This window comes from Geotrypetes seraphini, chromosome 2, assembly GCF_902459505.1.
Source record: "Geotrypetes seraphini chromosome 2, aGeoSer1.1, whole genome shotgun sequence".
NCBI classification, from domain to species: domain Eukaryota; kingdom Metazoa; phylum Chordata; class Amphibia; order Gymnophiona; family Dermophiidae; genus Geotrypetes; species Geotrypetes seraphini.
The window spans coordinates 176,653,591-176,670,154 of record NC_047085.1 but is presented as its reverse complement, the minus strand read 5'-3'; the positions used below and the strand labels follow the sequence as shown (position 1 = coordinate 176,670,154).

At 48.3% G+C, this 16,564-nt stretch overlaps 1 protein-coding gene across 7 annotated transcripts in view; it reads left to right on the top strand.

The window, feature by feature from the left end:
- The window catches only part of MBP (myelin basic protein), a 461,835-nt gene that overhangs the window by 162,888 nt on the left and 282,383 nt on the right, over positions 1 to 16,564 (top strand). For 6 of the 7 annotated variants that reach the window (XM_033934382.1, XM_033934381.1, XM_033934377.1 and 3 more), the window contains one exon: positions 2,169 to 2,291. The exons of the other annotated variant lie outside the window; for it this stretch is intronic. In XM_033934382.1, coding sequence (XP_033790273.1) covers positions 2,169 to 2,291 — 123 coding nt within the window. The remainder of the gene's footprint in view (positions 1 to 2,168; positions 2,292 to 16,564) is intronic. 7 annotated transcript variants of the gene reach the window in all.

The following is a 16,564-nucleotide window of genomic DNA, read 5'->3' as shown; positions in this document are numbered from 1 at the left end:
AAAGTTGCTGCCATGGCAGCCATCTTGGATTTCCTCATTTGAAAATGAAAGTATATATCTGCCTCAAAACACCTTGATTTTGCTTAAAAATTGGTATGATGGACTCCTCAGGCAAGGATGCCTTGAATTCAGTGTTTTAGCAGGAAGCCGCGCAGCTATTCAGCCCCACCGTGCACCCATTGGAGTCGGGACCAGCACCCCTCTGCTATCACCCTTCCATCTTGTGCCAATGCTGCTGCTTTCCTGAAGCAGCAGCAGTGGCAAGCTGAAACAAGCTGGCTACGGGACCTTCCCATGCATACCCGTGGCTGCCAGCCCTCTCTGATGTCACTTCTTCAGGGACATAGCTGGCAGCTGCAGATGTGTAGGGGAAGGTCCTGCAGCCAGTTTGTTTCAGTTTGCTGCTGCTGCTTCGAGAAAGCAGCATCAGTGGTTGGGATGCTAGGGGGCAGATGCTGGTGGAAGAGGGGTGGGGGAGTGAGAAGGGGTAAACACTAGTAGATGTGGGGGTGAGAGGAGAGAAACGGTGCAGAAGCTGGTAAAAATGGTTTGGGTGGGAGAGAAAGGGGGGTAGATATTGTATAAAAGTGTTAAATCATTCTACTTGATATCTTTCTTGATTAATTGTCATATTATGTAGAATTTCAATATTGCTCTTATAAGAAATGCACTTAGCTTTATGAAATATATATAAACAAAAAGAAAAACATAGGGGTTTTTGGACCAATGAGTGAGAACAGAATTGATGGAAACTGACAGATGCATATTTTATTAAACACTGCAGTCCATTTTTCTGAGGTCCTTTCCCCTATTACAAAGTAAATTAATTGACTGTTTTAGTCAATTTATTAAATGATGAAGTTTAATTTGTGACTTTGCAAAAAGTAAATGCTGCATTATGGGCTCCTTTTACTAAGGTGTGCTAGGGCTTTAACACGCGGAATAGCACGCACTACATTGCCGCATGTGCTATACCTTAACGTCAGCATTCTAGAAGCGTAGCGCGTGGTAATTTCCTGCGTGCGCTAAAAATGCTAGCGCAACTTACTAAAAGGAGCCCAATATGTTTGATCTTATTGGGAGAGAGTCATTATTGAAATTGATCAACATTCAACTGGCTTTATAAGTTTGACACTTGCTGTGAAAGATCCCCATGCTTGTTGGCCCTTTTTTGAGCAGCAGCTAGCTTTTCGTTTTATAGCTAAGCAGTTTCTCTGGGCTGTTTCTCAAAGCCAAATAGCCAAGGAAGATGTAATTACGGTTTAAGAGCCTAGTTCTAAAATCTTGTTAACTCATTTTTTTTTTTTTTAATGTACTTTAAACTGGGAACAGACCACCTTCATAGAAAACCAAAAGATGTGTGTAGAATCAAAAAGTCGGGAGAGTTACAGCCCATCCGCCTTCCTAGGAGAAGGGGGTGTGGCAATGAGTTTCTGAAGGAGAGAGCTCTGAATCAGGCAGGAAGGTGAAGGGAGGAGCAAAAAGAATCAGAAAATAATATTAAATATTGAACTAAGGCCAGTACTGGACAGACTTGCACGGTCTGTGTCTGTATATGGCCATTTGGTGGAGGATGGGCTGGGGAGGGCTTCAATGGCTGGGAGGGTGTAGATGGGCTGGAGTAAGTCTTAACAGAGATTTTGGCAGTTGGAACCCAAGCACAGTACTGGGTAAAGCTTTGGATTCTTGCCCAGAAATAGCTAAGAAGAAAAAATTAAAATTGAATCATGTTGGGCAGACTGGATGGACCATTCGGGTCTTTATCTGCCGTCATCTACTATGTTACTATAGTGGTCTGACTAAAGACTCTTTGTAAAGCAGGGGTGTCCAACCTGCGGCCCCGTGAAGTATTTTGTGGGTCCCGGTCAAGGGTGATGCAGTGTTTCCCTCTGCTGCCCCCGGATGTTTACCGTCATGCCGGCTCCCTCCTCTGTCTTGCTGCAGTGTTTGTGCGGCCCCAGAAACATTTTTTTCGGCCAATGCGGCCCAGGGAAGCCAAAAGGTTGGATACCCCTGCTGTAAAGCTTGCCTTATGTTTTAGCTATTTATATTTACATGTTTTTAAAATTTATATGTTCTTAATAAATTGATTGTCCTTGAGGCTGATGTGCGGTGTCCCTTCCCCACTCTTTCTGTCTTGCATTTCTTCTGAACCATGGCGAGGGTAGGATGTTGAAATGGATGAAGAGGAACAGACGTTGGTACCAGCCACGGAGAGCCCAGATGCTGGGGAGGCTCTGGACACAGCTGAGCTTCCATTAGAGCTGACACTGCCACAGGGTTGTATGGAGGTGGGTCCTGGATAAGTAGAAGAAATGAAGTCTGGATGTTTGCAAGTGAAAACTGTGTTTGTTTTTTTTCTGAAAGAAAAGGGCTGTGCCTTTAATTAATGAAAGGAAAGAACCATCCTGATTATTTGTGTTTACTTTCTTTTTGCTGGGCATATTTTCCCCCGGTGCAGGTAAAAAGCCTCATTAGATCAATGTTTGCACTGTGTAACCTAATGCGCAAGGTTTGCCACTGTTTGCCTGCTACGGCAGGGCCAGATTAAAGGGTAGGCCCAGTAGGCACGTGCTTCGGGCCCGAGGAGTTCAGGGGGGCCCGATGCGCTGCTACGATGATGTCACATCATCTACAGAACCAGCATGCCTTCCACATTTCTGCCTCAATCGCCATAATTTTGTTTCCACTATGCTCCAGTCTAGCACAGTGGCACCTCTCCCTGCCCTGCCCCCCCTCCCCCACCCCCCGACTAGCAGGCTCTCTCTCTTTATTGCAATTTGCCTGACAGCTGCTGTAACGTTAGGAATTTGATTCCTTCCAGCAGCCTCAGCCCACCTCCGATGATGCAACTTCCTTTTTCCGCGGAGGCAGGCCCCGAGGCTGCTAGAGGGAATCGAATCGCTAACGCTACGGTAGCTTTCAGGCTTCTGCTCATGCTGCCTAGTGCTTCTGGTCTTGCTAATTGAAGTCTACTGGCTTGGAGGGCACAGTTTTATGGACAGATTTGCTGGTCAGAATGCTCCTGGGATGCAACGCTGGAAGGGCTTACAAGGCACCTTCTGTTTTAGACTTTTTTAAAATTACTTTTTGCTTGGATGGGGGTTCCTTGCTTGTGGCGGAAAGTAGGGCCTTGCGAGCTGGTGTGTTTGCGCTGGGGCATTGAGGAACGATCTTTCCTGCAGGACTCTGTAAAGGAAAATAGGATGTTCGTTCTCTCCCAGCCATTTTGCTGCCTATTCTTTATCTTTTGGAGTTCTTTTTATGTCTTTTTAAAAAATAGGGTATCATGGTACCAAATTGGCAGGGAGGGGGGGGCATTGACATGCTGGACCTTTGTTTTGTTGTGTACAGCGGGTGCTTTTGCTTTTCAACATTTCTTTCAACGGTATTTTCCTTTCCTATCACTATTGTTTTGTTAATTTACTTTATTTATTTTATATTTCTTTTTCTTTTTTATGACATCATTGCCTAGTTTGTTTTAACCCATTTCTATGGGATACCGAGGCATTATTAGAGGGGAACCTATTGACCTTTATTAAGGGGTATTGGATGAGGGGAGTGAGAATGGACTTTGGGTAGGAGGTTTCTAGGTAGTTGGATCTAGAGGGTATAGGAGGGAGGGTAAGATGAGGGTGGGAGAATTTGATCTGCAGCAAATTTGATCTGCAGCCAAGAGGATGGAGGGTTCATTTCATGTGTGCCTAGGAGCTGCACTTACAAACACTTCCTCCCGTTGTCTAGCAATGGATATTGATGGATCTCAGGGGCAAGAGGGCAGCAAGGGAATGGGAGGGAGGGAAGCTGACCTCACCTTACCAGGCAGTCAGGGGGAGGGGGTGAATGCTGCTGCTGCACCCAATTGGGGAGAGAGAGGGAAGGAGGGAGAAGGAAGACCAAGGAAGGAGAGGAGAAGAGAGATGCCAAGACCATGGGAGGGAAGAAAAGGAGATACCAGACCATGGAGGAGGAGGGAAGGGAAAGAGACAGATGCCAGACCAGGGGCAAGGAAGAAGAGAAAATGTCAAGGGGAGAGATAGAAGAGAAGGAGAGAAGAAAGATACCAGGGCATGGGGGAGGGAAGGAAAACTAAGGAGACAGATGCCAGACCAGAGGGAAAGGAAGGAGAGGCGATGCCAGAGTATGGAGGGGGAGGGAGAGATAGAAGAGAGATGCCAGGCCATGGGGTTGAGTGGGAAGGAAGGAAAGGAGAAGAGAGAGATGCCAGAGTATAGGGGAAGGGGTGGAGACAGAAAAATGGAGAGGGGGGTGAAGCTGAAATGAATCATGTACAAAGGAGAGAATAGGCACAGGACAGACAGTTTATTGAAGGGACACAGAAAGAGGGAAGATGCCATATGGGAGAGAGAGAGAGAGGGTGAGCAGTGGATGGAAGGGGACGAGAGAGGGGGGACAGACACTGAATGGAAGTGTGGGGGAGAAGGTAGGACAGACATTGAATGGAAGGGGGTGAGAGAGGGAAGCAGATGCTGGAAGGGGGAGGAGAAAGGAAAAAGGGCACATGCTGGATTGGGGAAGAGGATAGAGTTAGATACTGGAAGGGGTGAGGGAAAGAGGTGGCAAGCTATAGGTAGACACAATGAAAGAGAGAAATTGAGGACTGAATAGTAAGAAAGAATTTAGACAGAGGCAGAAAATAAATTGAGAAGGAAGACCAGGAAAGAACAGGAGGAAGGGAGTGGAGCAGAGATTCCAAAGCAGGGGGGGAGGGGAGGAGACAGATACCAGACCTGGGAGGAGGAAGGAGACAGATACCAGACCTGAGGGGAGGAAAGGAGGAGAAAGAGAGATGCTAAAATCTGCTGGGAAGAAGGGAGAGGTGGAAGGGAAGAAGACAGATGCCACACCATGGGGGGAGGGCGGGGAGCGGAGAGAAGTAGATAGATGCTACACCAATGAGGGGGAGGGAGAGATGAAAGGGAGAGGCAGACAATTTCTGGAAGAGGCATTGAAAGAGAGCAGATGCCATATGGAGGAAGCAAAGAGATGCAGACAGAGGATGGAAGGAAGAGAACGATGAGAAGATGAGGAAAGCAGAAACCAGATAACAAAGGTAGAAAAAATTATTTGTTTTATTTATTTATTTTTGTTTTAGGATAAAGTATTAGTATAGCTGTGTTGATAATTGTTTATTAATAGAAAATTGAAATAAGGTGAACATGTTTATTAGACTAATTTTAATATATGTTTTACTAATTCAGAGACCATAACTCCTTTCCTCAGATCAGGACAAGGATACTGTAACAGCAGTGCAGTATAGTTTACTGACCTGAAGAAAGAGGTTTTAATCTCTGAAAGCTAAGTGGGAAATGTTTTAGTCCAATAAAATGACGGGCACTAAATTTTCTTTCCGCCATGCCCCATACCTCCTACCCAAATGGAAAAAATAAATTGGTGGGCCTCCCAGCTGAAGATCTCTTCCTCTAGGAAGGAAGGAGGGATTTATTCAGAGATGTTTGGAGGTTGCATAGAAGAAAAACTGTACATGGCACTGGTATGGTAATCTTGTGTTTTTGGTTTTTTTTAAAATTCAAAACAAACAAGAAAGAAAGAAGTAAATAAGAAAATGGGTAAATAAATGGGGGCAGGGCATGGGGCGGGGCAGGGCAGGGGGGCCCTGTGGACTTGTGTGCCTAGGGGCCCTCGACAAATTAATCCTGCCCTGGCTACTGGTAATCTTCCTAAGTAGAGTTGGAACTTAACAGTAAGGAAACACCTAGAAACCCGAGTTGTGAAGGTTTCAGAAGTTGGTGAAGTTTGCAGTGTGTTTTGAACTCTGCTACAAGGACATTGTATTTTTCCCATTACTGTTTAAAAGCTTTTTAAACTCAGAAGCTTGATTCTTCTGCAGTGCAGGACATTTGGATTTCAAAGCCTTGAGGTTACTATTTGCCTTTTTTTTTTTTCCTTGCTTGAATTGTGGTTTTTTAATTCACTTACCTACATGAAGACTGAGGGGACTCTTGGACTGAAAGGGCTTTTAGCCCAATACCCTGGTGAAGAGAACTTTCTTCAGGGAGCCACAAAGCCCATGGGTATCATAAAGTTGGTTTGCATTACATTTGAATCACTGCTAAGAAGGAGTTTTGACTTTATGGGGTTTATTTTCCATTTTTCTTTTCACTGCTTTATTGAAAGTGGTTACTCCAAGTATTTACCAGTTAAAGGGTCAAATAAAAAGTCAAAGCTTATTATTGAACACTGCATTTGCCTTGAAGTCATATTTGCTTGCATTGCACAGAGTATGCTGGATATATCAGGTGGACGCCTGTTCTGAACCTCCTGAAGGGCCTTTCCATTTCCAGGGGGAGCCACACTAATCTTGGAGAGGCCACTGGTAGTGCCGCCTGCTGACCTAGGCAGGGGCCTAGCTTGCAACAACATGTACATAGACAACAGGATAAATCAGATATAATCTCACCTGCTTTTCTTAAAAGTTGATCATGAGTTTTAAGCTAAGGGAGGGAAATGCTGCAAGTGGGAAGAGCCGTGCATGTCCTGAACCTTCCACTAGTTTGGAGCTCTGAGAGAGTCATTCTGTCCCTACACTGTCAGACGACATCATCCATTTGTATGCATGATCAATCTTGTCTGTAGAGAACATGTTACAGGTGTAACCTGGATGTCATTAATGACCATACTGCAGGAGGGGAATTTGCAGGGCAGGATTAATTCGTCGGCCCCCTAGGCACACAAATCACTCACCTTTCCGATTTTTTAAATTTTTTTCAAATGGGCCCGGGGCCTCGACATAAGCAGCGTTGTGTCGGCAAGTAAGATTGTCAATGGCAACTGTTTATCTTGCAAGCGGTGCTGCTGCTCTGCCAAAGCTTCCCTCTGACGCGAACCGCCTAGGCGGAAACAGGAAGCTGTGTCAGAGAGGAAGCTTTGAGTTAAGCAGCGCTTACAAAATAATGGTTGCCGGGGGGGGGGGCAGCCACATTGCCAATCTTACTTTCCCGAAGTTGCCGTCCATGCTGGGGGGCCCGTCGCCATTTAAAAAAAAAAATAAAAAATTTACTGAGTCCATCTGTTTGCCCTCCTTCAGCAGGCCCCCCTGACAAGTTCTGGCCCTAGGCACATGCCTCCTGAGCCTACCCATTAATCCGGCCCTAGGAATTTGTCTTAATATGCTCTTTTACAGGCAAAATATCCCTAGAAATCGCATAAGAGGATAAGAGCCTAAGATTGTTCTAGTTGAAATCCCAGCTGAGATGTGATCAGGGGGGAATTAAGTAGGTTTCTTAGATCTGCATTTCTTAATCCAGTCCTTAAATCATAATCAGCCAGTCAGGTTTTCAGATTATTACAATGAATATACATGAAATGGATTGTAAACCAGTGCTGGATGTGCCTTGAGGACCACTGCCCAAGATTTGGAGGGGAAAGGCCTTTTGCCTCTTCTCTACTGCTCAGTAACAAACCAGAAGCCTGCAGTGGGCTCTGAATGATCACCCAAGTCTAATATCTATTCATTTATTTAAAACATATAGAATCCTCTTTAAACGAAAGTGGCTCACAATCTTAAACAATAAAAACCAAGCCAATAAAAACACAGAAGGCAAAGAAGAATACTACGCATCATTTCTTTACAAAGATGAGGAAATTATCAAGGTTTGTTGCCCTTACAATTTACTCCTTTCAGTTTTGCCCACTGCATTTCTACTCCTTCCAGATGTTTCCATCCAGACAATTCCTTGACATAATCCCCTATCCGAACAAAGTTAGTTTTTTTAAAGTCTAGAACCTTTACTTCTGAATGAGCCCTCTCTAAACCAGTCTTAATATTAAACCGTATCATGCAGTGATCACTGGATGCCAGATGATCACCCACTGTAACATCAGAAATACTTTCACTGTTTGTAAGTTCTAAGTCCAGTATGACCTCCATCCCGCATGGGTTCAATTATCAACTGCTGGAACAGTTCTCCTTGTAGAAAATCCAGGATCTCCCTACTTCTAGAAGACCCTGCAATAGGAATACCCCATTCAGCATCCAGCATGTTAAAATCACCTATTAGTAAAACGTCCTCTTTTTTAGATATATTCTGAATGTCTACTATTAAATCTTTGTCCACTTCTCCCATCTGTGAAGGAGGCCTATATATTTATTTAATTCATTTTCTATCCCTTTGTCCCCAAAGAGTTCAGAATGGATTAGAGATTAAGCATACATATTATATTGTTAACAGGTTAACAATATATGACATAATTACAGTACAAGTTTACAATATGTTTATGCTTATTAAAAATTTTGACCGCACTTTGGTTTAGCAACAGCACGGTTTACAAATAATAAAAAAGAGAAAGGAACATCACTAAAACATAGAAAAGCAAAAAAAAAGAAAGAAAATAAAACCCCAAATTAAAGTAAAAAATTTAAATTAAATTAATTAAAGTCTAAATAATCTAAATGGTTGCTAAAGAGAGGACTCTACTCCCAATATTTTCAAAGGTTGTATCCTAAGTTGATACAAACTAGGGGTCTTGTACCAACAAATATAGAGTTTTTAGGTTACAATTTGCCATGGTTGTCCTTAATAGTGCCTGTTTTTTCAAAACAAGTGTTTATACTAATGTGACACATTGGGATCTAGTGCCAATATACATTTCTCTGTAATTGATTGGTCACACCAATATAAATATATTTACCATTCCCTCTTTCCAAATTGATCCACAGTGTCTATTCCTTGCCCTGCAGATCCTGCAATTGTGTGGCTTTAGTATGATCTATAACATATACCGTATTTTCACGCATATAACGCGCGCGTTATACGCGTTTTTACCTACCGCGCATACCCCTCGCGCGTTATATGCGTGAGCGCGGTATACAAAAGTTTTAAAACATAGTTCCCACCCCGCCCGACGCCCGATTCACCCTCCCAGCAGGACCACTCGCACCCCCACCCCGAACGACCACTCGCACGCGCTCCCACCCGCACCCGCATCCACGATCGGAGCAAGAGGGAGCCCAAGCCCTCTTGCCCGGCCGACTCCCCGACGTCCGATACATCCCCCCCCCCGGCAGGACCACTCGCACCCCCACCCCGAACGACCGCTCGCACGCGCTCCCACCCGCACCCACGATCGGAGCAAGAGGGAGCCCAAGCCCTCTTGCCCGGCCGACTCCCCGACGTCCGATACATCCCCCCCCCCGGCAGGACCACTCGCACCCCCACCCCGAAGGACCGCCGACTTCCCGACAATATCGGGCCAGAAGGGAGCCCAAACCCTCCTGGCCACGGCGACCCCCTAACCCCACCCCGCACTACATTACGGGCAGGAGGGATCCCAGGCCCTCCTGCCCTCGACGCAAACCCCCCTCCCCCCCAACGACCGTCCCCCCCCAAGAACCTCCGACCGCCCCCCAGCCGACCCGCGATCCCCCTGGCGACCCCCACGACCCCCCCACCCCCCTTCCCCGTACCTTTGGTAGTTGGCCGGACAGACGGGAGCCAAACCCGCCTGTCCGGCAGGCAGCCAACGAAGGAATGAGGCCGGATTGGCCCATCCATCCTAAAGCTCCGCCTACTGGTGGGGCCTAAGGCGCGTGGGCCAATCAGAATAGGCCCTGGAGCCTTAGGTCCCACCTGGGGGCGCGGCCTGAGGCACATGGGCCCAACCCGACCATGTGCCTCAGGCCGCGCCCCCAGGTGGGACCTAAGGCTCCAGGGCCTATTCTGATTGGCCCACGCGCCTTAGGCCCCACCAGTAGGCGGAGCTTTAGGATGGATGGGCCAATCCGGCCTCATTCCTTCGTTGGCTGCCTGCCGGACAGGCGGGTTTGGCTCCCGTCTGTCCGGCCAACTACCAAAGGTACGGGGGAGGGGGGTGGGGGGGGTCGTGGGGGTCGCCAGGGGGGTCGCGGGTCGGCTGGGGGGGCGGTCGGAGGTTCTTGGGGGGGGCGGTCGTTGGGGGGGAGGGGGGTTTGCGTCGAGGGCAGGAGGGCCTGGGATCCCTCCTGCCCGTAATGTAGTGCGGGGTGGGGTTAGGGGGTCGCCGTGGCCAGGAGGGTTTGGGCTCCCTTCTGGCCCAACTACCAAAGGTACGGGGAAGGGGGATGGGGGGGTCGTGGGGGTCGCCAGGGTGGTCGCGGGTCGGCTGGGGGGGCGGTCGTTGGGGGGAGGGGGGTTTGCGTCGAGGGCAGGAGGGCCTGGGATCCCTCCTGCCCGTAATGTAGTGCGGGGTGGGGTTAGGGGGTCGCCGTGGCCAGGAGGATTTGGGCTCCCTCCTGGCCCGATATTGTTGGGGAATCGGCGGTCCTTCGGGGGGAGGGATGTATCGGACGTCGGGGGGGGGGCATCAGGCTTTCAGGATGGGGACAGACCTTCAAGGGGGGACAGTGCACGGAAGTCAGGGGGGGTGAACGGAGAGTCGGGACAGCGCACGGAAAGTCGGGGCAGTGCACGAAAGTCAGGGGGGGTGAACGGAGAGTCGGGACAGCGCACGGAGAGGCGGGGCAGTGCACGGAAGTCAGGGGGGTGAACGGAGAGTCGGGCAGCATGCGCGGTATAATCGTGAGCGCGTTATACCAAAGTTTTTGTGCTTATCATCGTGATTTCTGCGCGCTATACACGTGTGCGCGTTTTATACGGGTGCGTGTTATTTGCGTGAAAATACGGTAATACTACTACACTTCCTTTTCTTCCTACCTTGTCTTTCCTGAACAGTTTATAGCCCAGTATAACTACATCCCAGTCATGGTTCTTTGTGAACCACATCTCCGTGAGTGCCACTAAATCCAACTCATCTTCTTCCATCACAGCTTCTAGATCCAGAATCTTGTTTCCCATACTTCGAGCATTAGTATATACTGCTTTCCAGCCATTGCCCCCTTTTCCCATCTGTGTAGAGGTATTCAGTGATTTACTTACCTGAGGGCTTATATTCACCCGGGAGCTTGGATCACCCTGCCCTATCGCTTCTAGTTTAAAGCCCTCATCAGTAGATTAGCCAGCCTGCTGCTGAAGACACTTCTTCCCTTCTTTGATAGATGCATACCATCCCCTGCTCAACAGCCCTTAGAAAATCATTCCATGGTCCAGGAAGCCAAAATGCTCTTGATGACACTATCCACGTAGCAATGCATTCATCTCCAGGATGTGAGCTTCACTGCCATAGATTTTAGCCTCAACAGGGAAGATGGACGAGAATACCACCTGCGCTCCTGTCTGTTTCACCTTCTCTCCCAGAGCCACAAAGTCACTTTTGATATATTCGCAGGGGAACCTGGCAGCATCATTAGTGCCAATGTGGATGATCAGCATCAGATAATAGTCATCAGGCTTGATGAGTCTTGGTAATCTCTCTGTAACATCTTGGCAGAGAGCATACCTACCAGGACATCATGTCTAGTCTTCAGATGGACAGTTCTGTACCCCTCAGAAGGGAATTGTCAACCACCACTACCTTACACCTCCTAGTGGTCATGGATTCAGCAATTTTGGGGATTTCAAGCTTTGGTCCTTCCTCTCCCTGGGATGCTCTCCATCTCCTCCACTTCCAGGGCAGCATACTAGTTCTTCAGTTCAAGGGCAAGTGGAGTCACAGTACTAATCTTGCAGGGTTCCGTAATCTGAGTCCAAATGTCTTCCCTCAGCACAGCCTCTTCTTCCCCACTGCTGAAAATCTTTGACGCTTCATGAACCATTTCATCAATGTACCTCTCATTCTTATGGATGCTTCTCAGACTTGCCATCTCCTCTCTCAGTTCCTTAACTTCCTTCATGAGGGATTCAAGCTAAAGACAGCTTATACATGGAACCACTCCCTCTGCCTGGGTAGCATTTTCTGTCTGCACAGAGTCAGAAGCTGTAACCTGAGCAGCAGCTGTGTTGACACGATGTTTCTCAGCCATACTGTGGTTGCAGAAGTACTTATACCTGGAATAATAAAGAAAGAGCAGAAAAATTCTACCAAAGTAATGCCCTATTCCTGGTTGGCTGAAGAACCTATAAATAAAAAAAAAAAACCTCCGCCTTGGGGTGGGCAGGAAGGTATTAACACCAAATAGAGATTTTCCTCAACAGATGATATTTGTTCCCTAATCTGATTTTATACCCTGAAATGCAACCTAAAATACTGATCTAGACTAAACACTGTTTTGTATGAAATCGTAATAGTGACTCTAAAGGCTACACTATTGCCTAACTGATTTTGCTGAGGTAAAAAAAGAGAACTACAAGTTTACATTTTCCAAGTTTGAATGCCAGCAGGCAAGATATTCCAATGGATTTTTCTTCTCCTTAGCAGAGGAGATCCTCCCTCAGTACCTCTTCAGGTGTGAGGAAAGGGTGAGTTTCCAGATTTAGTGAGAGGGCATGGGGGTTAGGTGTTTCAGGTTTGTGGAGATTGTCCTTGTTAAGATCAAATGGGGAAATGGGGAGGGTAATTTAAGAGTATAAGAGTAATTTGAACCTAGGGCTGGGTGGGTGGGCAGAGGCAGACAGTACCGTATTTTCACGTAGATAACGCGCACCCGTGTAAAACGCGCACATGGGTATAGCGCGCGGAAAACACAAATTTATGTACAGAAATTTTTATATACCGCGCACACCCATATACCGCACATGCTGCCCGACTCTCCTGTCACCGCCCGACTCTCCTTTCGCCCGCCCCGACTCTCCTCTGGCCACCCCGACTCTCCTTTCGCCCGCCCCGACTCTCCTCTCCCCCTTGAAGTCCTGTCCCCACCCTGAAAGCCTGATGCCCCCTCTGACGTCCGATTCACCCCCCCCCCCCGCAGGACCACTCGCACCCCCACCCCGAAGGACCGCTCGCACGCACCCGCACCCCCACCCTGAAGGACCGCTCGCACCCCCACAGCCTCCCGACCCCCCCCCTCCCATCATGTAGAAGCTCCTACCGGTGTCCTGCTGCTTCCTCTTGGCGGTCCCGCCCATTCTCTGACGTCAAGCCCTCTTGCCCAGCCAACCGCGGCACCCCCGACACGATCGGGGCAAGAAGGAGCTCAAGCCATCTTGCCCCCCCGACTCCCCGACATGATCGGGGCAAAAGGGAGCCCAAGCCCTCTTGCCCCGCCAACTCCCCGACAATATCGGGCCAGGAGGGAGCCCAAGTCCTCCTGGCCCTGGCGACCCCCCCCCCCCCCCCGCTAGTTATTCGGGCCAGGAGGGAGCCCAAACCCTCCTAGCCATGGTGACCCCCTACCCCCACCCCGCACTACATTATGGGCAGGAGGGATCCCAGGCCCTCCTGCCCTCGACGCAAACCCCGCTCCCCCCACCGACCGCCCCCCCCAAGAACCTCCGACCGCCCCTCCAGCTGACCCGCGCCCCCCTGGCCGACCCCCACCCCCTTCCCCGTACCTTTGTGTAGTTGGCCAGACAGACGGGAGCCAAACCCGCCTGTCCGGCAGGCAGCCAACGACGGAATGAGGCCGGATTGGCCCATCCGTCCCAAAGCTTCGCCTACTGGTGGAGCCTAAGGCGCCTGGGCCAATCAGAATAGGCCCGGGAGCCTTAGGTCCCTCCTGGGGGCGGGGCCTTGGGCACATGGTAAAACTATCTTTCCTACTGAGGGTTAGGCACTAGGCCAGCATTCCTCCCCTCAAGGATCACCTGTGGAGTCTGATTTCTAAGAAACTCCTCAGAGTTCAGTCTCAAACTAAGAGGTTGAAACCACAGGCACTGCACCATATGCTGCCGAAGGATTAAATTGCTAAGAATCTCCTAAGTCCGGTGGATACTCAGGACCATTAGAAAAGAATAGATTGCTCTACAGCGGCTGCAGCCCTGGCTGCTTCATCTTTTGATTAAAGACTAACAATTTCCTGTACCTCTACCACTGTACATAAAAGGCCTCGAAGTGCCTAATGCAATTATTGATGTATACTTTGGTTATAGACAGCAAGATATAGTGTTGTACTAGAATGTTAACAAACAATCACACTTTATGCTACAGGAAAATGATACGAGTGTTCCATTCATTGCAGTCTTTACTTTCAGAAAGGTTTTTGATATATATGTGATTATATTGCCATTTGTGGTTTTTGTCTAGTGGCAAACATACCGAAGAATAATCTGAACAATTTAGATGCAGATTTGTTAGCTAGCATTGAACTATACACTCTTTATACTTTGCAGAAAAATGGATCTCCTTCTAGTATTTTCACATTGATTGCAACTGGATCCTTATCTCATCTATTAAGCACGCACTTAATTTACATTTCTTTACTGCAGATATATAGGAGGATAAGTCTTATTATGCAGGAGACTATATTACATGGGTAAAGAAGCACTTCGTTCGGAGGTGAAATTGGTTACAACTTTAAAAGTGTCCCGCTTCGGCATTTCTTTCTTAATGTGATATGACTTTCATCCAGTAACAGGTTTTTGCTGGAGAAAAGATTCTGTTTCTGTTCTGGATTTTTATATTCTCCTAACTCTTTCTTTAGATCAAAGCAAACATTATAAAAGAATCCAGTTAATTAACTGTGAAATAACAGTAGTAGTTTAAAAATAACATTATTCATTTCCGGTTCTACTAAGCTAACTAATCATCTAAACCCGTAGAGGGGCATAATCAAAAAAAGCGTCTAAGTCCCCTTTTAGCCTAAGTCCTTAAACGTTCAACGCAGAAGCAGGGAAAGTGTCCATAACCAAAACAAACGTCCTTGTTTTGATTATGGCCTTCCTCTGCCTAAACGCCCAATCTCCACTACGTCTAAAAGTACACCCACACGACGTCTACACTTTTCAGCCATAATGAAACAAAAAAACGCCTAAGACCCAAACGTCCAACAGAAGGGCTTTTAGGCGAAGGAAGAGCCAGTCCTTCGCCTAAAAGCTGGATTCTGTAACCGGTGTCTGTCAAAAACAACACCGGTTACAGAATTCCCCCCCCAACCATCCAGGCAGGAGGGTGCTCAAGCCCTCCTGCCATGTCGAACCGCGACCCCCCCCTCCCGACAACATCGGGGCAAGAGGGAGCTCAAGCCCTCTTGCCCCGGCCAACCGCGGCACCCCCGACGATATCGGGGCAAGAGGGAACTCAAGCCCTCTTGCCCCGCCGATTAACATCGGGCCAGGAGACAGCCCAAGCTCTCCTGGCCCCAGCGACCCCCCCCCCCCCCTTGTCTCGATCAGGCCAGGAGGGAGCCCAAGCCCTCCTGGCTCCGGCGATCCCCCCGCCGCTACTTGAATGGGCCAGGAGGGAGCCCAAGCCCTCCTGGCCCCGGCGCCCCCCCCCCCCGCCGCTATTTGAATGGGCCAGGAGGGAGTCCAAACCCTCCTGGCCCCGGCGACCACCCCGCCGCTACTTGAATGGGCCAGGAGGGAGCCCAAACCCTCCTGGCCCCGGCGACCCCCCTGCCGCTACTTGAATGGGCCAGGAGGGAGGCCAAACCCTCCTGGCCCCGGCGACCACCCCGCCGCTACTTGAATGGGCCAGGAGGGAGCCCAAACCCTCCTGGCCCCGGTGACCCCCTACCCCCCACCCCCACAATACGGGCAGGAGGGATCCCAGGCCCTCCTGCTCTCGACGGAACCCCCTCCCCCAATGATCGCCCCCCCAAAACCCCCGATCTCCACCGACCCGCGACCCCCCAGCCGACCCCACGACCCCCCCCACCTCCACACCCCTTCCCCGTACCTTGTCCAAGTTGGCCGGACAGACGGGTGCCAAACCTGCCCATCCAGCAGGCAGCCGACTCTAGAATGGGGCCGGATTGGCCCAGCTGTCCCAAAGCCCCGCCCCCCCCCCCAAAAAAAAGTGTTCAGTTTCTTGTGAAAAATAAAATAAGAAGGTTCTAATCTTAAACTGCTTGGTAGTAGTGCTGCCCGATTCAGGAAAAAAAATTTCAATTCGATTCAGCCTATTGAATTGAATTTTTGATTCGATGTGATTCAATTTTCCTGCCCAATTGGGTGTTTTTTTCAAACATCCTGGTGGATTTATTTTATAGTACAAAAGGAAGTGGGAATGGACAATGAATACTCCACTGAAGATCACTGATGTAAAACCAACTTGTTTATTTCATAAAAGGACACAAGCAAAAGCTGTGGACCCGACACAGCACTGTGTTTTGGCGTCTGAGGAACGCCTGCATCAGGGGTCACTAATACAGAGAATCTTGAGTGTAACATTTCATGCATTGTAAAACCTGAACTGAAGAAAAAGGAAGGTGAATATAAAAAGAAATATGAAAAGCCACAGGTAAGGAGAAAAAAAAGGAGAAAAAGTAGAAAAGGAAAAAAGAGAGAGAAAGAAAAAAGAAAAAGGAAAGGGAGGAAGATGGAAGAAAAACCACACCAAAGGAAAATAAGCCAAAAGAACACAGAAGAAAATCAGAGGACAACAAAGAAGGAAACTATCCCGTCAGCATAGCTATAAGGGAAAACCCAAAATGCTAAAAGTGACACCAAACAAGGTTAATGATACAGCAAAAACTATTGGAAAAAAAACAACATAACACTAACCCAAAAGGAAAATATGTAGAACTATTAAAAGCGTATAAGAATACTGATACAACTGTGTGGCAGAAAAAACTGCAAGTAGCAGTGTCAGAAACAGGGGCAAGAAA